This window comes from Mastigoproctus giganteus, chromosome 7, assembly GCF_048544385.1.
Source record: "Mastigoproctus giganteus isolate SK-2022 chromosome 7, ASM4854438v1, whole genome shotgun sequence".
In the NCBI taxonomy this organism is placed as follows: Eukaryota; Metazoa; Arthropoda; class Arachnida; order Uropygi; family Thelyphonidae; genus Mastigoproctus; species Mastigoproctus giganteus.
In genome coordinates, this window is record NC_143581.1 from 80524322 (window position 1) to 80550884 (window position 26563).

General features: G+C 37.0%; 1 protein-coding gene across 1 annotated transcript in view; it reads left to right on the forward strand.

The window, feature by feature from the left end:
- Positions 1–26563, forward strand: part of LOC150083025 (DNA-dependent protein kinase catalytic subunit-like) — a 266817-nt gene that overhangs the window by 166449 nt on the left and 73805 nt on the right. Inside the window, exon 12 of the mRNA XM_090378358.1 lies at positions 14806–14913. Coding sequence (XP_090234484.1) covers positions 14806–14913 — 108 coding nt within the window. The remainder of the gene's footprint in view (positions 1–14805; positions 14914–26563) is intronic.

The window sequence follows — 26563 nt, forward strand, 5'->3', positions numbered from 1 at the left end:
GTCCTTATTAATAACATTAGCCCACGAAGAGGAATGTCCATTGATTGATTACCATCTCTGTCTTTTCCCACTCAACCATCCTTTTATCCATAGCAGCAACTTGCCCTTATATATATATATATATATATATATATATATATATATATATATACACAGCTGAAACCCGTTAAAACATGATTTGTTAGGACACGATTCTGCTTATAATGTGATTCAAGCATGGCTCCCAATTTTCCTTAGTTGAAATGTGTTTTTAGTCACTGAAGATCAACATTTTCGATTCCTTGTGAACACGTGGCGATATTTTCAGTTTAACGTGAATCCACGATACAATTATCCTTTGACTTCCGTAAGAATAATAATAAACAACTTGTAACTTTACTTGCAAATTGTTTTAACATATTTTTAAAAAGTTTGTTAGAAACAGTCTCACAGATACCCATTTCTCTGGATAAGAAGAGTATGTGAAAATAAAACAATTTTATGAACAAAGAAAACAACATTTCAGTTAGTGGGAGTGGGCCTGTAGGAATAATAGACAAAGAAAAGTAGTAAAGAAGAAAGACCATATTTAAAGGGTGTTCACGGAGGTAGGCAACATCAATTTAATCCCTCTATCATATCGGCATGCCACTTAAGATGCGGCATTTTCAAAGTAGTAAAGTAACAAGACCATGTATTTAAAGGATGTTCAGGGAGGTAGTCAACATCAATTTAATTCCTCTATCATACGCCACTTAAGACTTGGCAGTTTAGTCATTTTTGGGAAAGGTGGCTCGGAAAAGTTCAAAAGTATTATAGTCAGTAGAGGATCTAACGATAGAAGATGAAAGAGTTCCATGATGAGGAAAAACAAAGTTGTTGTTAGTAATGTGTGAGAGTAAGTTTAAGAAATAATGTAGTGATTAGGTTAGTTAGGCTGAGATATGTAAATAAGAGGGAAATAAGTAGGTTTTCATATATAAAAATACCCCTCGCACAAGTTCAGTTGCCTACTGCCAGTATTTCTTGTTTCTCAAATTGTAAGTTGTATTTTTAAAATGCAGTATAAATTTAAAGAAATATTTGAAATTTCAAAAAAAAATGGAAGTTTACTATAGAAGAAAAAATAGCTGCTCTTGATAGAATCAAATCCGGAGTCCAGCAAACTCAAGTGGCTAGAGACCTTGGAGTGAATGAATCTACAGTGCATGGATGGAAGAAAGAGGAGGAGAAACCGTGATGCAGCCAAGTCTATGAAAATAAGAGATGGGCTGCAACGAAAACACTTGTGGCAACCTCAAGACGAACAGTTGAATAAAGCTGTATTTCAGTGGTTTGTTCAAGAATAATTTGAAGGCACACCTCTATCTGGACCCCATCTGCAAACCCAAGTTAAAAATCCCACCTCGATCTTCATGGAAATGAGTTCACAGGCATTCACTGCAAGTACTGGATGCCTAACACATTTTAAAAAGCGACATGGAATAACCAAAATGGCTATATCAGGTGAGATATTCTTAATCAATGATGAAGCTGTATGCTCTTACCCTGCCCAACTTCAGAAAATAATTGAAGATGGTGGCTATACCGCAGAACAGGTATATAACTGTAATTGAGACTGGACTTTGTTATAAAATGTTAGTCAATTCCACTTTGGCTTGTAAGGAACAAGGCTTCAAGCAAATGAAAGACAAGAGTGACCGTACTTTTCTGTGTGGCCCTACTCCTGTTTGTACTGTTTACAGTACAAACAGGAAATCACAAACCCTATTCCACTCTGGCTTGTAAGACCACTGCTCAAAGAAAACAAGGCTTCAAGCAAATGAAAGACAGCGTGACCATACTTTTCTGTGCAAACCAAACAGGAAATCGTAAATTGAAGCCAATTTGCCAGGAAAGTTAAAATTGCCATCATGCCTCCATCATGTGAACATGGTATAACTATGTTATGCCATAACCATAACTATGACTGTACAAAAATGAATAGATTACTTCCAGTATTTTTGAAAACTGGTTTCATAAGCAATTTGTACCCAATATATGTAAACACTTATGGCAACAAGGACTGGATACCAAAGCTCTCTTGCTGCTGGATAACTGTCCTACTTATCCTCCTGATAACTTAATAAGCACAGATGGTAAAATCTGAGTGAGCTACTTACCAAAAAACACCACATCAAAGATACAGCCTCTGGATTAAGGGATAATATCAATGTTTTAAAACAAACTTCTGTAAGACTCTGATACAGCAGATAATTACTAGTGAGGATTCTGTTACCTCATTTTTAAATAATCTGAACTTAAAGGAAGTTTTTTACATTGGTAGCAAAGTGTGGGAAACCGTGATGAAAAGGTGTATTTCAGAACGTTGGAGAAACATATTAGGTATATTTAACAACATGAATATTGTTTTTTTTTTTTAATACAGTACTTTCTTGTACAGTGCATCAATAAAAGATTGAAACAATGCAATTGCATATTATTTCCAGTATTATTCTTTGCGTGATTTTTCTTAGACGTAGCAGTGCAATTACGTGCAAAAAAGAGACGAGCAAAATTGATAGTTATTATGAAGTTTGAATGCTGAAAAGATCCCGCTTATATTGCGATGTGATACTTTGGACGCCAAGCATATATATATATAAAATATTATTAGTATAAAATATACTAAGTAGATGTTTACTTTTGAACGTACAGTCTACACCTGGTTGTGTCCACACTTCATTCATTGTATATATATATATTTTTTAATTTTAATTTCATTTTTAAACTTGTGCAACTTACATGTATGGAGCCAGATAGCAATGATAACATACTACATGGGCAGAGTGGAATAAATTTGGCCCCGGGTACACATGCTCTGTACTGTACCCTGCAACACGACTATAACTTGATACATACACATTTAACACACACAATACAGAGCACAGCAGCATCTAATGCTTCTAACTTAGATAAATATGGGATCCATAACCTTAAATTCAACACCTGCAAAAATAAACTGTTTAATCTGTCCTTGTATGCACCTGCAACACAATACAAATGATACTACAAAACCTACCTTTTGTAAAACCAGTAATGTTATATACCTTATAACATGCAATACCTGTAACATAAAATACGTTGGACAAACTAGCAATAAACTACACCTGAGAATTAATCAACACAGATCTGACATCAATAACTACCTGAATAGGAAAAGTAATAATATAGAACAAGAAATAGAATACATGCATTTTCAATCTCACAACTTCAACAATATATACATATCCATATCCATACTAGCACAGATTGTAATGCCAACATCAGAACAAAACAAGAAGAAATATTTATGTTAAAATTAAAAACCTTATACCCATATGGTATAAGGTTTTTAATAATAAATTCAACCATAAAATTATTACCAACAACTCAATAGACTGCTGTATATATGACAAATTCAATATAATTAAATTCCACAATCACCCACGTAAACGTTCTAAAAAATCTAATAATACCAACATTAAACACAAGCCTATTTTAGGCGATTTTGATGCCACCCTTAAAACTGGTATAAAAATATTATAGATGTGCAATATATACATAATTTACTTTTCAGTGCCAAACACAGTATACTGAGAGCACTACACAGGTTCATACGCACTTTCAGCTTCGAGTCCAAACATCTCTTTCATATAATAAACGATATTTGTAAATTCAATCTAAAAAACCTACGCACTACAACAGGTGATAATAAATCATTCATAATCTTAAACTTCAACAGCCAAATTATGGACAACGTAAATATCAATAAACTTATAAATCAGCATAATCATCTACTTCCTAATACCAGCCAAAGTTATAAAAAAAGTTAGATATAAATATAGGAAACCTTTTGGATTATTAGCCTGTAACTACAAATCCATAGCTACCAATTTAATATCCCATAATGCAGACACCAACAACTGCATATGCAAGCATAGTAACATGCAACAATATATTGATCCAGACTATGGACACATCATTACTGGTAATCTAAACATAGTTACAGATCAAAACTCAGATATATACTATCACAAGGATTCAAATTCAGGCCATGTACCAAAATAAATTTAACCACCTTTAATAAACAGCTATATCAAGACCTGTTAAACTATTGCTTTCAACTAGCTTACAAGCATAACACATCTATAGAGGCATACCATATGTGGATTAGCCATACTTTCACTCTATTAAAGCAAAAATATGAATTACCCAGTTCATATATATATAACCAGCAAAAATACCATAACTTGGATAAATTAAAACAAAAACTACTAGAAATACATAAAGACTTCATCATCACACCGGTAGATAAAGCAGCAAACAACTATGCATTTATTTGCAAATCTTTTTATGCACATACCTTGACAACTGAACTTAACTCCAGCAATACTTACAAGCCTATATGAAGTGCCTGCGATAGCATTAAAAAAAAACTCATAGCCTTCAACAAAAAACTAAAACTAAACATGAACAATTACAGCTTACCTTATATATACTTCATTCCAAAATTTCACAAAAAACCCATAGGTTTCAGATTCATAACCTCCTGCAAAAATAGTTATTAGCATTAGCATTAGTAGAGGCATTTGATGCAAGAAAGCAAGCTTATGCAGCATCAGCCAAAAAAAAAAAAAAAAAAAACCCACTTCCACTTCACCCCTCTGTTCGATCAAAATACCTGTCCAGCTGAGCCTTAAACTTATTTAGGCTATCAACCTCCACTACAAGGGATGGAAGTCTGTTCCACCAACCAACCACCCACTGGCTAAAGGCAAATTTCCGCACGTCTATCCTACATCTGTCTTTCCTCAGTTTGAATTTATGCCCTCTCAGGTGATTATTCTGAGCTAGAGGAAGAATCCCATCAGCATTGAGCATGCTCAAACCATTCAAGGCTTTATACACCTCTACCAGATCACCTCGCTGGTGCCTAGTCTCCAGACACTGTAATTTGAAAAACTTAAGCCTTTCTTCGTAAGAGCACCCCTTTGTTCCATTCACTAATCTTGTTGCCCTTCTCTGTACTCGTTCCAGCAGCTCTACATCCTTCTTGAAATGAGGCCTCCAGACCTGTATACAGTACTCTAGGTGTGGCCTGACCATTGCCTTATACAAGGGAATAATCACCTCCTTATCCCTGCTGGAAAAATTCCTGTATATCATTGACAATACTCCATGAGCTACTCTTGCAGCCCGTCTGCACTGCTGAGAGAACTTCATATCTGCCTGCACAACCACCCCCAAGTCCCTTTCATTCTCTACCACTGTCAGTGTAGTACCACAGAGTTGATACGTTGCTCTGGGGTTGCTGTTTCCCATGTGTAGTACTTTACATTTGTCAATGTTAAACTTCATTTGCCGACCGGGCTAGCCGAGTGGGTAAAGTACCTGCCTGGCAACCCAAAGGTCGCGGGTTCGATTCCCGCCTCGGGCTTGGATCAAAGTACTGCAAAAAAAAAAAACCTTGGGAGGTGCAATATGGCCACAGAAGCCGATGCGCCAACAACTACCAAATCAAAAAAAAAAAAAAAAACTTCATTTGCCACCTCTTAGCCCATCTGCTCAACCTTTCCAGATCCTGTTGCAGCAACGTAGTGTCAGTAGTGTATGTGACAACCCTGCCAACCTTTGTATCGTCTGCAAACTTGGACATTAAGCTTGATATACCATCATCAATATCATTTATAAATACAGAAAACAATAATGGACCCAACACTGAGCCCTGAGGGACTCCACTAATAACATTAGTCCACGATGAGCAGTGTCCATTGATTACCACTCTGTCTTCTCCCCCTCAACCACCCCTTTATCCATAGCAGCAATTTGCTTCCAATGTCACACTGCTCCAATTTGTGTAGCAGTCTTCCATGTACAACAGTATCAAAAGCCTTTCTAAAATCCAAGTATATACATTTGTAATATCAAAGCTATTCCCTGCATCCAGTTCTTTTGTGACTGCATCATAGTATCCAATCAAATTGGTCAGGCAAGACTTCCCCTTAACAAAACCATGCTGTGTCCGAGCTATAACTGAAGTCTTGTCTAAATGATCCTGCATTGCTTCTTTAACCAGTGCCTCCATTAATTTTCCTGGAACAGAAGTTAAGCTCACAGGTCTATAATTACTTGTTTCAGCCTTTGATCCTCCTTTGTGAATTGGGATCACATTTGCACATTTCCAGTCTATGGGTACCTCCCCTGTGTCCAAGGAAGCTCTCATAATTATGGCTAAGGGTTTGCTTACTTCCTTTGCTGCCTCCTTTAATATAACTGGATAGATCCCATCCACCCCAGGTGCCTTTCTTGTGTTTATCTTCAACAGTTTCTCCTCCACTTTATTCCCAGTTATTTCAAGATTCTGTAGCTTACTGCTAGAGTTGAATACACCTCTGGCATTCCCCTCGCTGAATAACTCCTCATGTGTGAATGTCGATGCAAAATATTCATTTAGTTTGTTAGCTACCTGAGCAGGATCATTAACAGTTGACCCATCAATATCAAGTGGACCAATCTAATTCATCCCCTTCCTTCTAGAGTTTACATAAGTAAAGAAGTCTTTGCTGTTTTTCTTTGCATCCCTTGCCAAGGATTTCTCGTAATCTGCCTTTGCCTGCCTAACCTCCTTTGTAACTTGGTTGCATATCAACTTGTATCTATCATAGGCTTCTGTGTCATGTGTTAATTTGTAAGTATCCCATGCATTTTTCTTCTCTGCCATATGCCTCATTAGTTCATCTGACATCCATTTTGGCCTAAATCTTGAACAATATTTCTTAGTTGGTATGTAAAGCTTAGTAGCTTCCAAGATAAGTTCTTTGAATGCTTACCATTTTGAATTTGCTGTTGGTAACATCATCAGTTGGTCCCACTGTATAGAATTTAAATACTGTCTCAGTCCATCATAGTCGCCTTTACGGAAGCAATAACCCTTCCCTTTACCCCTAATGGTAGTTACCTCTTTGAGTAAATCCCACTTCAGCACACTGTTATCACTGCCACCTAGTGGTTCATTTATCTGCAGATTCTTAATGCATGAAGAATCACTGCTGATAATCAAATCAAGAGTATTACTCCCTCTAGTTGCCTCCCGAACATGCTGATGTAGAAAACAATCATCCAATAAATCCACAAAAGCCCTGCTAGTGTGTGAGTGACCAGCCCCCAAATTCCAGTCAATATCTGGGAAATTAAAATCTCCCATTATAAGACTCTCTGATTTACTGGCCCACTCTATTTCCCTGTACAGTTTCTTATTATACTCATCAGAGTCATTAGGCCTATAGCACACTCCTACTCTCAATTTTGATCTCCCAATGCTTATGTCACACGAAACTGACTCAACACTGCACTGTCCAGCGATGTCGACTGGCTTCACTTCCTTGGTTTTTATGTGTTTCTTAACTAATAGCATAACCCCTCCCCCCTTCCTATTCTGTCTATCCTTTCTGTAGACGTTGTACTCCCCAAATTCTAGTTCTGCATCCCTTATATCTGTGTGACACCACGTCTCTGATATCCCAACAATATCTGCCTTTGATGTTTTAAGCAATACCTCAAATTCATCAAATTTATTTACTAAACTCCTAGCATTGGTGTACACGCAAGTATACCTGCACCTGTTTCTATTCTTAGCTACCCTAACACAACCCATGTGTTTACTTGTACCGCAATGGCTCCCAGCAGTCTCTGAAATATCATGCATCTTGTTTTTCAGGCTTCTGCTCATTCTAATAGAAGCAGTGCAAGAATCTCTTTCACCTCTGCCAGTGGCTACTGTCAATCTATTGGTCTTTGTCTCCCCCCCAAGCTAGCAGTTTTCCGACCCACCTAACACTGCCTCGTTAGCATCAGCAAATATTTTTGCACCCTTTCTAATTAAGTGTATCCCATCCCTGTAGAAGCAATCTCTCCTGTTAACAAGTACAGTCCAGGCTGAAAAACATTCTACCCCTTGAGCCTTGCACAGTCTTTCCAGGGCCGAATTGATCGACAAGGCTCTCATCATATACTCCCTCCTATCGTGTCTGGGCAGAATTGCAGACACTTTCAAATTCAACCCTAATTCTCGGCTTTTGTTCAACAGTGACCTGTACTTGTTATGTGCACAAACCTGGAAAAACACTTGAACAACTACTGCAACCACTGCTAAAAAACATACATAACAGCAAAATCATAGGCAACAACCTACCTGTATTAAAATTTTTGCAGAAGAATAAAGTTAACATATACAAACCTTTGATTTCCACAGCCTATTTACAAGTATTAATCAAACCAAACTAAAATCTGTATTCAAAGATATTTATGCTAAATATAAAGATTATATATACTGCAATACCTATTACGGGAACAACATACTGAACTTGTGCATCTCCAACAATTTTATATATGATGGTAATACAGTATATCAACAAACCAATGGAACACCTATGGGCAGCCCAGCCTCATGCATAATAGCCAACCTATATCTATATTGGTCAGAGACCTCATTTTCACAGGATCTTATCCTATATAGATATATAGATGAACTCATAGTGATCAACTGCCCGAATTTCATCAAGGATTATGGACACTTGTACCCCAACGAACTCGTACTGGAAAAAACAAACAACATTGATACTGCAGCCCATTTCTTGGATCTAGACATTAAGTTAAAGAACGACATAGCCTCCATCAACCTGTACAACAAACGTGAAGCATTCAACTTTAGTAGTCAACCTTACACAATGGAATTCAAATATTTCCAAAAAAGTACATGCTAATGTTATTCTAGCACAATGAAACAGAATAGCAACCATATGCAGCAATAATGAAACAGCCATTGATAATATCAGGATTTTATACAAGAAACTCAAGAACAACCTTTTTCCTATAGCATATCTGCGCCATCATATCAGTAAAGCCCTTAACATTTTAAGGCACAAGAATCTAAAAGATATTAATATAAATAGCATTATCGACATATAATTAATCCCATACACATCAAGTATATATATAGTGTAAATACAATACACTAGGCCTCTGTGGTGTCTTACAGTCTGGAAAATTCGTACCCACCAATTGGCCCATCACAGTGTATTTATCTTGTAATTATCTTGTAATTATGTTCATACTTAATTTTATTTAAATTTATATTTAATTATATTATATTCTAACTTAACTATATTGCATTATGCCACCTTGTACACAACTGACCTTAAATACATGATGCACTAACTCCCAGACATTCGTTCAGGGTCCTAACTATAGGAACGGGTTTGCAACCCCGAACCATCCTAGCACAACTACATGTTTCTACCATAATCATCTTTCTACTTTACTAGCTTCTACATCTTATGTCCTGTGAGCCATTAGTTTACCGAACGGAAAATCAGGGCTCTATTTTTCTAACTTTACCCAATCTATTTTTCGCCTTAACAAAGTTTAGCTGCTTTCTATCGCTACTTTGTCAGCTGCTATTATATTTCTTAACTATCCTGGGCAGTTTGAGCATCATGTACTTAACCTAGCGTAGCTTCACCGCCCACGTTATTTCAAAAAACACACACCAAAATTTGTCTAACACTAGGTGCCGCTAGCATACCCATGTATAAATACACTGGTAACCCACTGACACAGTCTTTTCTGTCAGTCCGGCCTGCAGCGGTAAGTTCTTGTCATTCGGATTTTCCTTGCCTTTGTCTTTGCTTTTTCTACTTTCATAGCATTCCGCTTACTTCTGTGAGGTCATCCATGTTCTGTATGCAATACCTTATTAACACTTTATGTAATTGCAAACCTGGTATAATATTATTAAAATTTTTATTCAAAATTTAAAATTGATATTACCACGTGGATTTTCGCACGTGTACTTTGACATACAGAACATGTCGGAAACAGAAGTAAGGGCATTGCTGGCTTTTTCATGATTTTGGTGGATAACCTCTGATGAAGACAAAAATTATGAAAGACTCTGCAATGCTGTCTCCACCTAGGTCGTCTCTTAAAAAAATTCATTTGGTTTACTTTTCTATAGTTACAATTATTTTTTCCTGTTCCTTTCTTCTCCCCTTCATTCACAATGTATATCGCTCCCAGGGTACACCGTATTTTCATTAATTCATTTTTATGCAAATAAACATCTACTTAGTGTATTTTATACTAATAATATTCATGTTATTGTAATTCAGTCTTATCTAATCTTATTTAATCTAATTCTTAATTTTCTTCCCCCTATAGCATATAACTTCTCTATTGTATTATTCTTGATGATTATATATATATATAACACACACATATGATTTCCTTATTTATTATATTTATACCTTTGCCCTTAGTGGACCAGTTTTCATAGGTTACTGAAACGTTTTGTCTTATCTTTTATTAGTATTAATAGTGGCAAATGATGCAAGAAAACAAGCTTTTACAGCATCAGCCAAAAAAAAGAGGAAATCCATTTCACCTATTCATCCCCTCCAGTAGTTTGCCTAGTCCTTGAATTTATTCAAACTATCCACTTCCACAAAAACAAATGATAGCCTTTTCCTGCAGTCGACCACCCACCGGCTGGAGGCAAATTTCTGCATATCTATTTTTCAACCACCTTTCCTCAATTTTAATTTATGCCCACTTATGTGGGTAGTCGGAGGAAGAATTCCATCAGAATTGGGTTTGCTCAACACATTCAAAGCCCTAAATACCTCAGTCAGATCATCTCGTGAGTGTATAGTCTCCAGATGCTGCAATTTGCAGAACTGCAGATTGAAAATTCAGAGGTCAACTGAATACTTACCTGTTTGAGGAGGGAAACATATAATTTGTGTTTTCTTATCTACTTGTTTTTTATTTTACCAGTGCAGCGAAAACCTGTGGCTCCATTGCACTATATGGCGATTACTATTACTAACTGAAGCCTTTTTTGTGAAGCACACCCTTTCCCCCTCACCAACCTTGTTGCCCTTCTCTGTATCCATTCCAGCAGCTCTTAAGCCTTTATAAATGAGTCTTCCAGACCTGTATTTAGTACTCAAGATGTGGCCTGACCATTGCTTTTACAATGGAATAATCACCTCTTTAACGCTACTAGCAAAAATTCCAGTGTCATTGATAAAACTCCATGAGCTGTCTTGGCAGCTTGTCTGTACACAGCAGACTTCACAGCTACTCTCCCAGGTCCTTTTCTTTCTTCCACTACCCTGAGTGTGGTAACACAAATCACAATTGGTATGTTATTGTGGGATTATGTAGTACCTTGCATTTATCAATGTTAAACCTCAGTTGCCATTTCTCAGTCTGTGTGCCTAATTTTTTTAGATCTTGTTGCAGCAGTATATCTTCATACTTATTTAACCCGCACTACTAACTTTGTATCATCTGCAAACTTAGACATTTTGTTTGATATACCTTTTATCAGTATCATTAATAAATACGGATAACAGCAATGGGCCCAGCACCAAACACCGTGGGATTCCACTAATAACATTGATCCACAAAGAGCGGTGTCCATTGATAACCACTCTGCTTTCTCCCATTCAACTATCCCTTTATCTATAGCAGTAACTTTCACTTAATGCCACACTGCTCCAATTTGTACAGTAATCTTTTATGTGCAACACTATGAAAAGCTTTCTGACTTGGTTTTTCGTTGGTTGGTTGGTTTCATTGGCACTTTAGTAACAAAGGCTATAATGTGCCAAAAACCAAGTAATTTTTATGACTTGTACTTTGACACATCATAACCTTTGTTGCTGATGTGCCAATAAAATCCAAACTAACCAAGCAACCAACAATGACAATTATATATGAGGTTTCGGCGAAGGTAAAGAAAGCCAACACGAGAACAACGAGAAATGTCAGATAACTTACGTGGAAAATTAGTTTCCCGATATAGCACTTTTTTCCGATATGGCTGCTGACTCGGTAAACAGGCGGTAGGTGTTATTGATCTGGAGCAAAGTTGAGAACCAAATATTGATTGACAGGGAGGCATGGCAAACAATGTGCTGATTGGTGTGCGAAGACAATGCGCGATAACATCGGTTTAGTATCACTTTAGTAGCACTCAACCCGTTAACATTGGTTAGTATCACTTTAGTAGCACTCAACACTAATGGTAATTTGTCCTAATAATGCTTTCCATAATGGTGAAAAAAGGTCAGGTTACCTCCACTTGAATCTCATGGGAGCTTGAACCCCTTGAAAAAAGGTTTCTTGATGAAGTTAGTCAGCTTTTGGTAAGTACAAAATGTTCATCACAATGGATTTCAATGTCATCTTAAATCTGGGTTGGAGGGATTTCTGATGAAAGAGGAATTGACCCAGAGGACTTCCTTTCTCCTGTGGGGATTGTCAGTGATGTGAACTAATTTCCATGCTTCTCTTCAACCCATGGTGCATCTTACATTGATGTAACTGCCTGCTACAATGCAGATATTGGCCTAGTGCATGATTGGGATTTGATGAGGGGTTGTCATTACAGAGTTACCATCAGTGTTTTTCTTTAAACATTTGTGATAATATAAAATTACGGCGGTGGTGTGAGACCAAGCGGTTCTCTTTAAAAATAGCTAATTGGGAATATTTTGATTCCTATGTTACGAATAGATAATAACTGATATGAACAATTATGAAAACCTTTCTGCAAATGAAAAAGCAAAATTTGTCCAAAGTGTATTGCAGTCAGCTTGTGGACATTCCATTAGAAAGAAAAAGTGTGGAACATGTGGTGCCTTTTTGGACTCCTGGTTTAACGGGTGCAAGAAAAGATTTGAATAGTGTGCATAAAATGTTTCAAAGAAGTAGGAGAAACAGTAATGTGAATGCTCAAGAAGAATAATAGCAAAGATATTTGGACTTAAGAAGGACATATAGTAATATGTTAAATATTGCCAAGAAATAATCTTCCGAACAATTTGCCCAAGGCATGGGAACATCGATCCTTGGTCTTGTATAGTTTAGTTATCGAGTAAGTTCATTTTAATGATGCTGCTTATTCTGTCTTAGATAGAAAACAGAAAGAATCTATTAGCCATAATCACTATATACAAATGTTTATACAAAACATTTTAAAGGAATTGTTCCCTAGAAACTGTTAAAGGTAAAAATGAACAGCAAAGGTTAATGAATGAAATATCATTCTGTTGTGAACAAACTGCCCCTTACCCTGGTCTGAGTGCAATTGGAAATAGACTTGGCAAGTGATAGCAGGGCCCAGGTATTGATTTCCTAGAGGCCGAGTTGATCAAATGTTTCTATTTTATATTTCCAGGATATTGGATCTTCCATTCTTAGATCTATTTATCTAAGGTAGAAAAAACTAACAGCTGCTAACTTTAGTCCATTATAAAACCCACATACCCTGGCAGGCTTTCCTTAACTTCAACTCTGCTGTCCAACTTCAAACCCACAGAACCAACTTTTCCTTTTTTCTCACATTCCATATACAGCTGCTTTCTTGAACAACCTTCCTTTACATCTATTTTTTGAAAATTAAAATATACAGAAACTGAAGACTAATGTGAACAAGTATCTACCTCTTTTTCTCTATGAGCCCTTCATGTGCAGTTCCTACCTCTTTTAAATAGAGCTATCAAAAGCATCACAAATCCTAATCAAAATTGAATATCTATTTCACTTCAAAAAGAAAATAATGTAAAAGACTGGATAATTTCAAAAAGCCAGTCCTCCCTATATCAATCCATAATGTTCCTTTTTGTTGGGTATAACCCCACATCATGCTCCTACACCACCTTGAATTTGGAGAAAAAGCAGCAGCAGCAAAATAGTCAGGAAATGTCATGTGAAACCATACTTCAGAATATTCCAAAGTATTGGATCTGTCATTCTTATATCTATCCATTTTAGATAGAAAACTAAAAGCTACTAACTTTAGCCTATTTGAAAAAGCTCAGGAACAATCATAAAAAAATAAAATAAAAAAATAATAATAAAGCCTGAGTATCAGAACATGAGAGAGAGTGGAGTGAGATTAGGGTAATATGAATGGCAATGACATAGCACTCCCTTATACAGAACCATAGGTTTTATCTTAAAATACACAAAGATTCTAACCAGAGAACTACATCAAATAGAAGAGAATTTCTTTATTATTCAAGAAAGCTGGGCATTTAACATAAACAGTGATCCCCTCCTCAGTGATTACTCTCTTCCTGTTAGCATCCACCTGGAAGCAAAACAGAATACCTACTTCAACGAGTGACACTGACCATAACTAACACTACAAGAATGGTGAGTGATCTTCATGAAAAGCCAGACTAGTAGCAAAAGGAAAGTTGGAGAGCCCCTAGGGCTTTAACAACCACTGTAAAGCCAGCCTACCAACAAGGACATCAGGTGTCTCAGAAGATCTGAGCAAGTACATCACAAGGAGACTGGCAGTCCATGCAACAGGACTATAATGCACAACTTACAAAAACCTCAACTCTTTATTCTCCTCATTATTTGAATTTTATCTTAGGTTGCTAGCTACTTCTGTGTATTCTTCTTTTATTATGTTAATTATGAGTGAGTTTTAAAGTCATTAATATTTTGTTGGAAGTAATTTTATTAATTCTAAAATCTACTAAAGACCCTAAAGAATGTGGTCAGAATATGTGGTGTCCAAAAATTTAAATTTTATTTGTTCACTCTGTCAAATAAATACCATTTTTAAAAAAAAGTGCATTGTGGTGTTTTCATTTGCATGCTATCTTCATTCTGCATTAAACCATGCCTTTCAACAAATATATAATAACATGACCATACAGCAGTAAATACAGTCTGCAAAATAGTTAAATTTTTAATTTTATATTTCTTTTTCCTTTGCAGATAGCTAAACAACTTTATGAACCTTTGGTGTTCCAGTTAATTCACTGGTTTACTAGTGAAAAGGCAGTTGGAAGTGCAGAAACTAATACAATTCTTCAGGCAATTTGGGTAAGCTTCTGTTTTATCATTTTTGCTATATGTTTAATCTGACAGTGGGAGTGCCCTCAGTCACAAGAAACATGGTGAATACTGTTTGTGCCTGACAGGTGATGAACTTTCCTTTTTATTTCTGGAAAATGTGTTTGGGTTTTTACGAGGGGTAATCATTTAATTCATGGACTGGTGCAAGATCTTACTTTAATTGACATCATCTGAACCTTCTGTGGATTTTTCCTTCTCAAAATACTCCCCCTTGAACTTTACACACTTTCTCCACCTTTGTACCCATGCATTAAATGCTCCTTGCCAGACATTATTTGAAAGACTGCGAAGTGCTTCTGTTGTGGCTCTGCGAGCATTGTTGCGTTCGACACAAAACACTTGTCTTTCAAAGCTTTCTTCAGACATGGAAGCAGGAAGAAATCACATGGGGCTAAATCCAGTGAATAAGGGAAATTTGGCAGCACCTCTGCACCTATGGCATTGATCACTGGCTGCACAATATTAGCCGTATGGGGAATGGCATTATCTTGATTGAGAAACCACTTCACACTGGAAAGTTGTCACACCGGAATATGTCCATCCTGCCAAGACACTCATTACCATATGCTTCATTCACCTCTTTAACTGTTTCCAATGCATTTAAGCCCCATCTGACACAATAATGAATCACATATTGCTGTTCAGTTTATATGTCCAACATGATGTGTGTTTCAAAATGATCATCAGTGACACATGGCTAAAAAAATGCTCTTCACGCAACACTAGCTTGACAAGTACTGGCATGTGCACACGGAATCTGCTCAGTAGTGATCAGGGAGAGCACCTCTAGTGGTTGTTATGGAAAGTTTGTGGTAAACATGATCTTGCACCATCCCTTGGACTAGTCGTTCCCAACCTTTTTTGACTCGCAAACTCCTTTCAACATAATATTTTTATCACGAACCCCTAAGCCTATATTCTCTGAAATCGTATAAAAGTACAGAATTTTCATTATAAAATATTTCCAGCACTACGTTTTTATAAGCGACATTGTGTAATAAAAATTATTATTAAGTATTATTTATACTTTGTAAAGCAGTTATTGATTAGTCCAAACTAGGTTTTGAACAGGCTAAGAATAGAAAACTTGCTTCTTGCCCTAATGGTGGCCAAGCATTCTGGTCTTCCAAAGCTTGGCCACAATTTTTGCCCATCTCTGTTCCCGCCTCTGTCAAAACCAGATGGTTCTGTTGCCACATCAGTTAAAGATAAAGCTGACTTGTTAGCAACCTATTTTTTTTTTCAACTCATGTATTGATGATCTTGGTAAATCACCTCAAACTGTTCCCAGTACACTCCATTCAATGAATCCTGTGGTTTTCTGTCAAAAGAATGTCAAAAGGATTTTGATGAATCTGATGCTACAAAAGCTCCAGGTCCTGATGTTATTTCTCCACTTGTTCTCAAAACCTATGCCTGTGAACTTACTCCTCTTTTGTGTCGTCTTGTTTCACTTTCTTATTCCAAAGATATTTTTCCTTCTGCTTGGAAATTTGCTCTTATCCAGACAGTTCCAATTATCGTCCCATTGTGATTACTTCTACTCCTACTCTTTCCAAAGTAATGGAGAAATCAATTAACTGCCAACTCAAACTATCTGGAAATCTTTCATCTGGTCAACGATCGCCAGTATGGATCCCGTCAGTGTCGTTCCACTGGTAATATTCTAGCTAATGTACATCTGTGCAAGAACTTCTAGAAGAGACAGAAAATGGAATGAAGACATGAGAGAAAATGAAAGTGAAAAAGAATGTTATTGACACTATCAAAGAAAAGCATTTAATGTGGTGTGGACATGTAAAACGTATACAAGAAACCAGATATTCAAAGACTATCCTTACTCTTCTCCTCCTGGAAGAAGGAGAAGAGTAAGACCTAGGAGGCATGGAGGGATGGAGTACGGGAATGCATGACAGCCCGAAGTTTAACTGACCAACACACCTTGAACCACACTTTATGGCGGGAAGAAATTCCTACCAAAAAATAACTTGTAGGCTGAGGAAACCCATTGTAAATGGAAACACTCCTCTTGAAGAAGATGTGCACCTATGGACAAATTCAATGGAAAACTTTTTGGTGAAACTTAAGCCATTGCTGTTGATATTTCAAAGGATTTTGATCGTGTTTGGCATAAAGGTCTTCTAAGTAAGCTTGCATCCTATGGTTTGCCGGTTGTTCTTTGTGATTGGGTATCCAGTTTTCTCTTTGACCGCTCACTGTGAGTGATGGTAGACGGCTCTCTGTCTTTTAACTTCTCCACTAATGCTGGTGTTCCCCAAGGTTCAGTTCTTTCTCTCACTCTTTTCTTCTTGTATATTAATGGCCTTTTTCCATTGACCGGAAATCCTATTCATAGTTTTGCTGGTGATAGCACATTACTTTCCACCTTCCAGTTTGAGAAACCTTGTCCTGCTCAAACAACTTCAACTTCTCGAGTATCCACTGCCAAATCCTTAAATGCTGATCTCCAGGCAATTCTCCAGTGGAGTAAAGAAAACTTAATTTCAATCCTTCTAAAGCTCAGTTCTGTCTTATATCTCACAAAATGGATTCTTCTGTCCCTATGCTTATCATCGATGACACTCCGATTTCTAGGCAAGATCTTGGAGATTACACTGACTTCTAATCTCTCTTGGTCTCTCTTTGCACAAGCACATTACTTCCTCTGCATCTAAAAAACTTAGTTTTCTAGTTGTTCACTCTGTATAAATTGCAAATCTGCCCTACCATGGAATATTGTTCCCACATCTGGCTGTTTAGCTAATGGGAGGTGAAGTTAGGAAGGTAATTAGGATAGAAATAGACATTCCTGCCCTCATATTGCACTAATACCTCAGAGTGTGGAAGAATTTTAGGGGTAGGAAAATAAAAAGTATATGACCGAAGAATATAAAGCTGGTGTTCAGGTAATCTGGGAGTGCAAGTTCCTGTCCATGTAAGTAATGGCCCCAGACATGGTAGGTTTCTGCATTTGGAAGTGGTTGTCTGTATCTCTACAATAATTTTATGGTTATAATTAATGTATACTCTTATACTTAAATTAAAACTAAAGTTTTTTTAAATTTAAAATTTTAAAATTAGTGGGTAACTAATTTTTTAGCGATGAGGCTAAAAAATTATTAAAATGAAAAGGATTTATTTAATGTACAGGAAACTGTGGCATTTATGTTAAGTTACCTTTACTTTGAAGATGTTAATAATAAAAATGCAAATGCTGGTAGTTTAAAATTTACAATTACTTATCGGTAGGAAAAAAACATCCAAATTTAAGTTGCTGCAAGGACTTACCGTACTGCACGTTGCCGGTAAGTCCTTGCAGTGACTTAAATTTGGATGTATATTTTTTCCCCCCTTACTGATAAGTAATTGTAAATTTTAAATTACCAGCATTTGTATTTTTATTATTAACATCTTCAAAGTAAAGGTAACTTAACGTAGATGCCACAGTTTCCTGTACATTGAATAAATCCTTTTCGTTTTAATAATTTTCTGGCCTCATCACTAAAAAATATATGTACATGAAACTATTGAAACATTAAAGGCTGTATATATGGACTATTTCAGCACCATTTGCTGAAATAAGGAAATGGTGTGGCGTCCTGAAGAGATACCATTTCATTTTTGAATATATGTACAGGGTGATTTGCATATATGACAGCAAACTGTGATAGGAGATTCAAAGCCCTATGGGTATATATCAGATTAAAATATCATTGTATCTCATCATATCCTGTTGTGGTCAGTCTGAAAATGTTCAATTTTCCTGCCTTCTTTAGGTTTTATGTGTGTAGTACTATTTATTAGTACTATTTCTCTCGTCATCGGTATTGTCACTAGTTCTTAAATTTGAATTTTTTTTTCCTTTTCTTTTGTTTTCTTTTACTTTTCTTTTCTTTTCTTTCTTTCTTTCTTTTTTTTTTTGAAACTGTCCAAAATGTCGGTGCCATTCGGATATTCAGGTACTGTGAACATGTAAACAGATATAGGGAAAATTTACGGAAAAATTTGGATAACACATTTTCGCGAAACAACAAATGATTATTTGTTGGGGTAAAAGAAAATCACTCCCTCCTAATTCTCGAATGGGATGTTTACATTTGATTCATAGCAGTGTCCAACCTATGGCCCACCAGGAAAGTGAACTAAAACAGCATTTTAAATTTTGTTAATTATCAAAAAAATTTTCTCATTAAATGTTTTGTGCAGTAAATGTAATTGTGTATTATACTTAATAAAATTTTCGAATATTTCAATTTTACTTTTACATGAAACAAGATATGGAAAAAGGAACACGCTAAAGAAATCTAACTTTGAATTTTGTTTTGAATGTGACTCCTGTATGGGAAAAGTTTGGACACCACTGCAATAGAAGGTGGACCAGAACCCATTGGGAATACCCCTCAATCTGGTCACTGCTGACCAGCGCGGCTTCTCCATATGTGGGACAGGTGGTCGGATAGGTTTTACCAGATACCACTAAATTGTAGAATAGTAATCCCTTTAGCCCTCTTAATTCACACAGCAGCACTAATTGCCTAACTTGCCTGAAGGCCAAAAATGTGAACAGTGTGTACCGAGTACATTCTCTCTTAATCCGTTCACTATATGAAAATTTTATCGCTCAATGGAAAGTATTTTAAATGTAACTACCAAGGGGAATTCAAAATAATTCACTATAAAAGGATTTTGTTAAACAGAGATCCGATTGAGTAATTTAGAATTATAAAAATGGTTATACAGTTTTATATAGAATATATGTTAACAATAGACAGTGAAAAATGCAAATTTAGTTATATAATTTTAAACTTTTTTGAAAAGCAAAATTAAGGAATATTACAAATTTCGAAGTGCATTACATCCAAATGTCACACGTCACTGTTAATAAAGGTGCCGGTACGCCGTACCATTGCATACAGTCCCAAAAAAACCACTGGAATAGGGTATTTTTCAGTTTTATTAAAGCTTCCATCATGTTTTCTAGGTTATTGCATATGTATATAATTCTGTTGGTTTGGTTAGATTTCTGATCATGTTTTCATGTTTATTTTTGGCTAAATTAGTTCCCAGTTTGTCAGTTTAATAGCTGGGAAGCTAAACTATTCTCTTTTATCGTAGTGTGAGTCATTTATTATTGTGATTGCTTGTTTTATTTCCATTTATTTCTGTTATTTCTAATTTTTAGCTTAATTTAATGCATTAAACATAAATATAAAAATTGATATCATATTGTATCTGCTTCCTACAATAAAACAAGCAAAAATATACAATTTTCCCGAGCTTTTAAATTATCATTTAACATCCAGTCCGCTCTCAAGAATGCAGAGCATTACATTTTGCCTACGGCAAGGCAAACTATCACACCATGGATAAAATCTGGTATGTCTGTGCAATCAATAGTACTACACACACAAAACCTAAAGAAGGTGGGAAAATTGAACATTTTCGGACTGACCATCACAGGATATGATGAGGTACAATGATATTTTAATCTGATACATACCCATACGGCTTTGAATCTCCTATCACAGTTTGCTGCCATATATGCAAATCACCCATTACATATATTCAAAAATGAAATGGTATCACTTCAGGATACCACACCATTTCCCTATTTCAGCAAATGGTGCTGAAATAGTTCATATATTGATAGGATATTATGATGTGGTTACAAAGGAACTGGATGCAAAAAATAATTTTATATCGTATATTTGGATTTCAGGAAAGCTTTTGACACTGTTGCACATGGAAGACTACTGTAGAAATTGGGGGAGAATGGTATTAGGGGTAAGTTGGTACAATGGATAAAAGGATGGTTGAGTGGGAGAAGATAGAGGGTGGTAATCAATGGGTGCTGCTCTTCGTGGACTAATGTTATTAGTGGAGTCCCACAGGGTTCAGTGTTGGGTGCACTGTTGTTTTGAATATTTATCAGTGATATTGATGAAGGTATATCAGGCTTAGTGTCGGAGTGTTGCAGATGATACAAAGGTTGGCAGGATTGTTAATGACAGTAATGGCATTGTGCTACTGCAACAGGATCTAGAAAATTTGGGCAGATGGGCTGAGAAGTTGCAACTGAAGTTTAACCTTGACAAAAGCAAAGTACTGCATATGGGTAGAAGCAACCCCAGAGACACATACTAATTGTGTGGTACTACACGTAAGGTGGTAGAAAATGAAAAAGATCTGGGAGTAATTGTGCAGTCAGATATGAAGTTTTCTGAGCAATGCAGACAGGCTGCCAGGGCAGGTCATGGAGTTTTATCAATGACATATAGGAATTTTGTTAACAGGGAAAAGGAGGTGATTGTCCCTCTGTATAAGACAATGGTCAGGCCATGCCTTGAGTACTGCATGCAGGTCTGGAGGCCTCATTTTAGGAAGGATGTAGATTTGTTTGAGCGTGTACAGAGAAGGGCAACAAGATTGGTGAGGGGAATGAAGGAATCCTGTTACCAAGAGAGGCTTAAGTTCTGCAAATTGCAGTGGCTGAAGACTAGGCACCTGCGCAGTGATCTGATTGAGGTGTATAAGTCCTTGAATGGGTTGACCACACTGAATTCTGAAGGGATTCTTCCACTTGTTCAGATTACAAACCTAAGGGGGCATAAATTCAAATTAAGGAAAGACAGATGTAGAATAGAAGTGTGGAAATTTGCCTTTAGCCAGCGGGTAGTTAATTGCTGGAACAAACTTCCATCTGTCGTTGTGGAAGTTGATAGGTAAAATAAATCTAAGGAGGAACTGGACAAACATTTAGAGGGAATGGTTGTGTGAAATTTTTTTTTTTTTTTTTTTTTTGGCTGATTCTGCATAAGCTCATACACTTGCTTTCTTGCATCACATGCCACTACTACTAGGGCATTAATAATAATATTAAGAATAGAAGACTGGTGGAATTACTTAACAAGTACAGGTCACTGTTGAAAAAAAGCCGTGAATTAGGGTTGAATTTGAAAGTGTCTGCAATTCTGCCCAGACACGATAGGAGGGAATATATGATGAGAGCCTTGTCAATCACTTTGACCCTGGAAGGATTGTGCAAGGCTCAAGGGGTAGAATTTTTTTCAGCCTGATCTGTACTTGTTTACAGGAGAGACTTCTTCTACAGGGATGGGATACACTTAAATTGAAAGGGTGCAAGAATATTTGTTGAAGCTATCAAGGCAGTCTTAGGTGGGTCAGAAAACTGCTAGCTTGGAGGAATACACGGACTAATAGATTAACAGTAGCCACTAGCAGAGGTGAAAGTGATTCTTGCACTGCTTCTATTGGAATAAGCAGAAGCCTCGTAAACAAGATGCTGCGTATTTCAGAGACTGCTGGGAGTCATTGCGGTACAATTAAACACATGGGTTTTGTTAGGGTAGCTAAGAATAGGAACAGGTGCATGTATACTTGCGTATACACCAATGCTAGGAGTTTGGTAAATAAATTTGATGAATTTGAGGTATTGCTCAGAACATCAAAGGCAGATATCGTTGGGATATCAGAGACGTGTCACACAGCTATAAGGAATGCAGAACTGGAATTTGGGGAGTACAATGTGTACAGAAAGAATAGACAGAATAGGAAGGAAGGAAGGGTTAGCTATTAGTTAAGAAACACATAAAATCCAAGGAAGTGAAGCCAGTCGACATTGCTGGACAGTGCAGTGTCGAGTCAGTTTGGTGTGACATAAGCATTGGGAGATCAAAATTGAGAGTAAGGGTGTGTTATAGGCCTAATGACTCTGATGAGTATAATAATAAACTGTACAGGGAAATAGAGTGGGCCAGTAAATCAGAGAGTCTTATAATGGGAGATTTTAATTTACCAGATATTGACTGGAATTTGTGAGTTGATCACTCACACACAGCAAGGCTTTTGTGGATTTATTGGATGATTGTTTTCTACATCAGCATGTTCGGGAGGCAACTAGAGGGAGTAATACGTTTGATCTGATTATCAGTAGCGATTCTTCATGCATTAAGAATCTGCAGATAAAGGAACAACTAAGTGGCAGTGGTCACAATGTGCTGAGGTGGGATTTACTCCATGAGGTAACTACCATTAGGGGTAAAGGGAAGCGTTTTTGCTTTTGTAAAGTCGACTATGGTAGTTTGAGACAGTATTTAAATTCTATACAGTGGGACCAACTGATGATGTTACCAACAGAAAATTCAAAATGGGAAGCATTCAAAGAATTAATTATGGAAGCTACTAGGCTTTACATACCAACTAAGAAATATTGTTCAAGGTTTAGGCCTAAATGGATGTTAGATGTACTAATGAGACATATGGCAGAGAAGAAAAATGCATGGGATACATATAAATTGATGAGTGACATAGAAGCTTATGATAGATACAAGCAGGTCTGTAATTAGCTGGTCTGTAACCAAGTTACAAAGGAGATTAGGCAGGCAAAGGCAGGTTGTGAGAAATCTTTGGCAAAGGATGCAAATAAAAACAGCAAAGAGTTCTTTACCTATGTAAACTCTAGAAGGAAAGGGATGAATCAGATTGGTCCACTGGATATTGATGGTTGAACTGTTGATGATCCTGCTCAGTTGGCTAATAAACCAAACTAGTATTTTCCATCTACATTAGTACATCTGACATCCATTTAGGCCTAAACCTTCAAGGTTTAGGCCTAAATGGATGCCTAGGAAGGGAATGCAAGAGGTGAATTGCACTCTGGCAGCGAGCTAGATGATTTTGTAATAACTGAGAGGAAAGTGGAGAAGAAATTATTGAAGATAAACATAAATAAGGCACCTGGGGTGGATGGGATCTATCCAGTTATATTAAAGGAGGCATCAAAGGAAGTAAGCAAACCTTAAGCCATGAGAGCTTCGTTGGACTCGGGGGAAGTACCCATGGACTGGAGATGTGCAAATGTGACCCCAATTCACAAAGGAGATCAAAGGGCAACACAAGTAATTATAGACTTGTTAGTTTTAACTTCTGTTCCAGGAAAATTAATGGAGTCACTAGTAAAAGGAGCACTGCAGGATTGTATAGACAACACCAGTTATAGCTTGGACACAGCATGGTTTTGTTAAGGGAACGTCTTGCCTGACCAATTTGATTGGATACTATGATGTGGTCACAAAGGAACTGGATGCAGGGAATAACTTTGATGTCATATATTTGGACCTTAGAAAGGCTTTTGATACTGTTGCACATGGAAGACTGCTGAACAAATTAGAGCAGTGCAGCATTGGAGACAAATTGCTGCTATGGATAAAGGGATGGTTGAGTGGGAGAAGACAGAGTGGTAATCAATGGTCACTGCTCATCGTGGACTAATATTATTAGTGGAGTCCCTCGGGGTTCAGTGTTGGGTCCATTGTTGTTTTCTGTATTTATAAATGATATTGATGATGGTACATCAAGCTTAGTGTCCAAGTTTGCAGACGATACGAAGGTTGGCAGGGTTGTTAAGGACACTAATGACAGTATGCTACTGCAACAGGATCTAGAAAAGTTGAGCAGATGGGCTGAGACGTGGAAAATGAAGTTTAACATTAACAAATGTAAAGTACTACATATGGGAAGCAGTAACCCCAGAGTAATGTATCAGCTCTGTTGTACTACACTGACAGTGGTAGAGAACGAAAAGGACCTGGGAGTAATTGTGCAGGCAGATATGAAGTTTTCTGAGCAGTGCAGACGGTCTGCAAGAGTAGCTCATGCTGTCTTGTAAATGAAATACACGAATTTTTCTAGCAGGGATAAGGATTTGATTATCCACTTGTATAAGGCAATGGTCTGGCGACACCTTGATTACTGTATGCTGGTCTGGAGGCCTCATTTTAAGAAGGATGTAGAGCTGTTGGAATGAGTACAGAGAAGGGCAACAAGATTAGTGAATCGAACATAGGGTTTTTCTTACGAAGAAAGGCTAAATTTTGCAAATTACCATGTCTGGAGACTAGGCTCCTGCGAGGTGATCTGATTGAGGTGTATTAAAGTCTTGAATGGTTTGAGTATGCTGAATGCTGATGGGATTCTTCCTCTTGCTCAGAATAGTCACCCGAGAGGGCATAAATTCAAATTGAGGAAAGACAGATGTTGGATAGATGTGCGGAAGTTTGCCTTTAGCCAGTGGGTAGTTGGTAGGTGGAACAGACTTTCATCCTTTGTTTTTTTTTTTTTTTTTAAGGAGCATTAGCAACTAAAGGCCATATTGCTCCGGGATATGCGGTGGTTATTCCTGACCTTTCCGCATCCTCCATATTTGGCGGTGACGGGCTCGAACCCCTGTCTAATCAAGAATCGTGTGCTACGCACTGCTGCTCCTTCCCAATCCTTTGTTGTGGAAGAAGTTGATAGCCTAAATAAATTTAAGGCTGGGATGGACAGGTATTCGGAACGAACGGAGGGGTGAAATTGGAGAGTTTTTTTTCGGCTGATGCTGCATAAGCTTGCTTTCTTGCATCATGTGCCTCTACTAATGCTAAATGCTAATTAAATTAGCCTTTGAAAATAAATGTAATTAAATTAGCCTTTGAAAATAAATGTAATTAAATTAGCTTTTGAAAATAAATGTAAATAAATTAGCTTTTAAAAATATATGTAAGTAAATTAGCTTTCAAAATTCTGAATCTTTACCAACCTTCAAAATATATAGTTTACACTGACTCTCTCAGCCAATTATGGCAAGTCAAAATCTGTCCTGTAAGGTTCACTCTGTTTTAAACCAACTCAGGGGCATGCTCTTGTAAATAATTAGTATTAATATTAATAATGGAAAATGATTCAAGAAAAACACATTTTGCCTATCTGTCCCCTGCAGTAGTTTGTTTAGTCCTTGAATTTTTTCAAACTATTCACTTCCATAACAATGGATAGAAGCTTGTTCCAGCAATCAACCACCCACCTATTTGCTGAAGGCAAGCTTTTGCACATCTGTTGTGCAACTATCCTTCTTCAATTTGAATTTATACCTCTCATGTGCGTAATCTCGGCAAGAGGAAGAATCCTATCAGCATTGAGTTTGCTGAAGCCATTCAAAGCTTTAAACACCTCTGTGAGATCATCTTACAGGTGCCTTGTCTCCTTATTCTGCAATTTTTTTGCAGACCTCAAGCATTTTTTGTGAAGCACGCCCCCTTTGTTCCCCTCACCAACCTTGTTGCCCTTTTCCATACCCCCTTCCATCAGCTGTACATCCTGCCTAAAATGAGGCCTCCAGACCCATATATAAGATGTGGTCTGATCATTTTTACATTTTCCAGTATACTACACAGTTGATATGTTATTCTGGATTACTGCTATCCATATGCAGTATAACATGCATTTGTCAGTTTTAAACTTCAATTGCTATTTCTTAGTCCATCTGCCTAATTTTTCTCGATCTTGTGAAAAACATCAATTTGTGACCTTTCATTGGATTTCAGCACATTCAGAGATAAAGGAGAATGAACTGGCTGATAAAGCTGCTGAATATCTGTTAACTTTAGATTTAACCCTCCCTATTCCAGTCCCTGACTGTAATAATCTCATCATATAAGCAACGTGCCTTGCACAGTGGAACTAGATATGGCACATCCAAACCATTGATAAACTTTATCAGTTAAAATAAGATTCAAAGCATTGCTACTCTGGCATTTAGAGAGTGCAATGAGAAGTT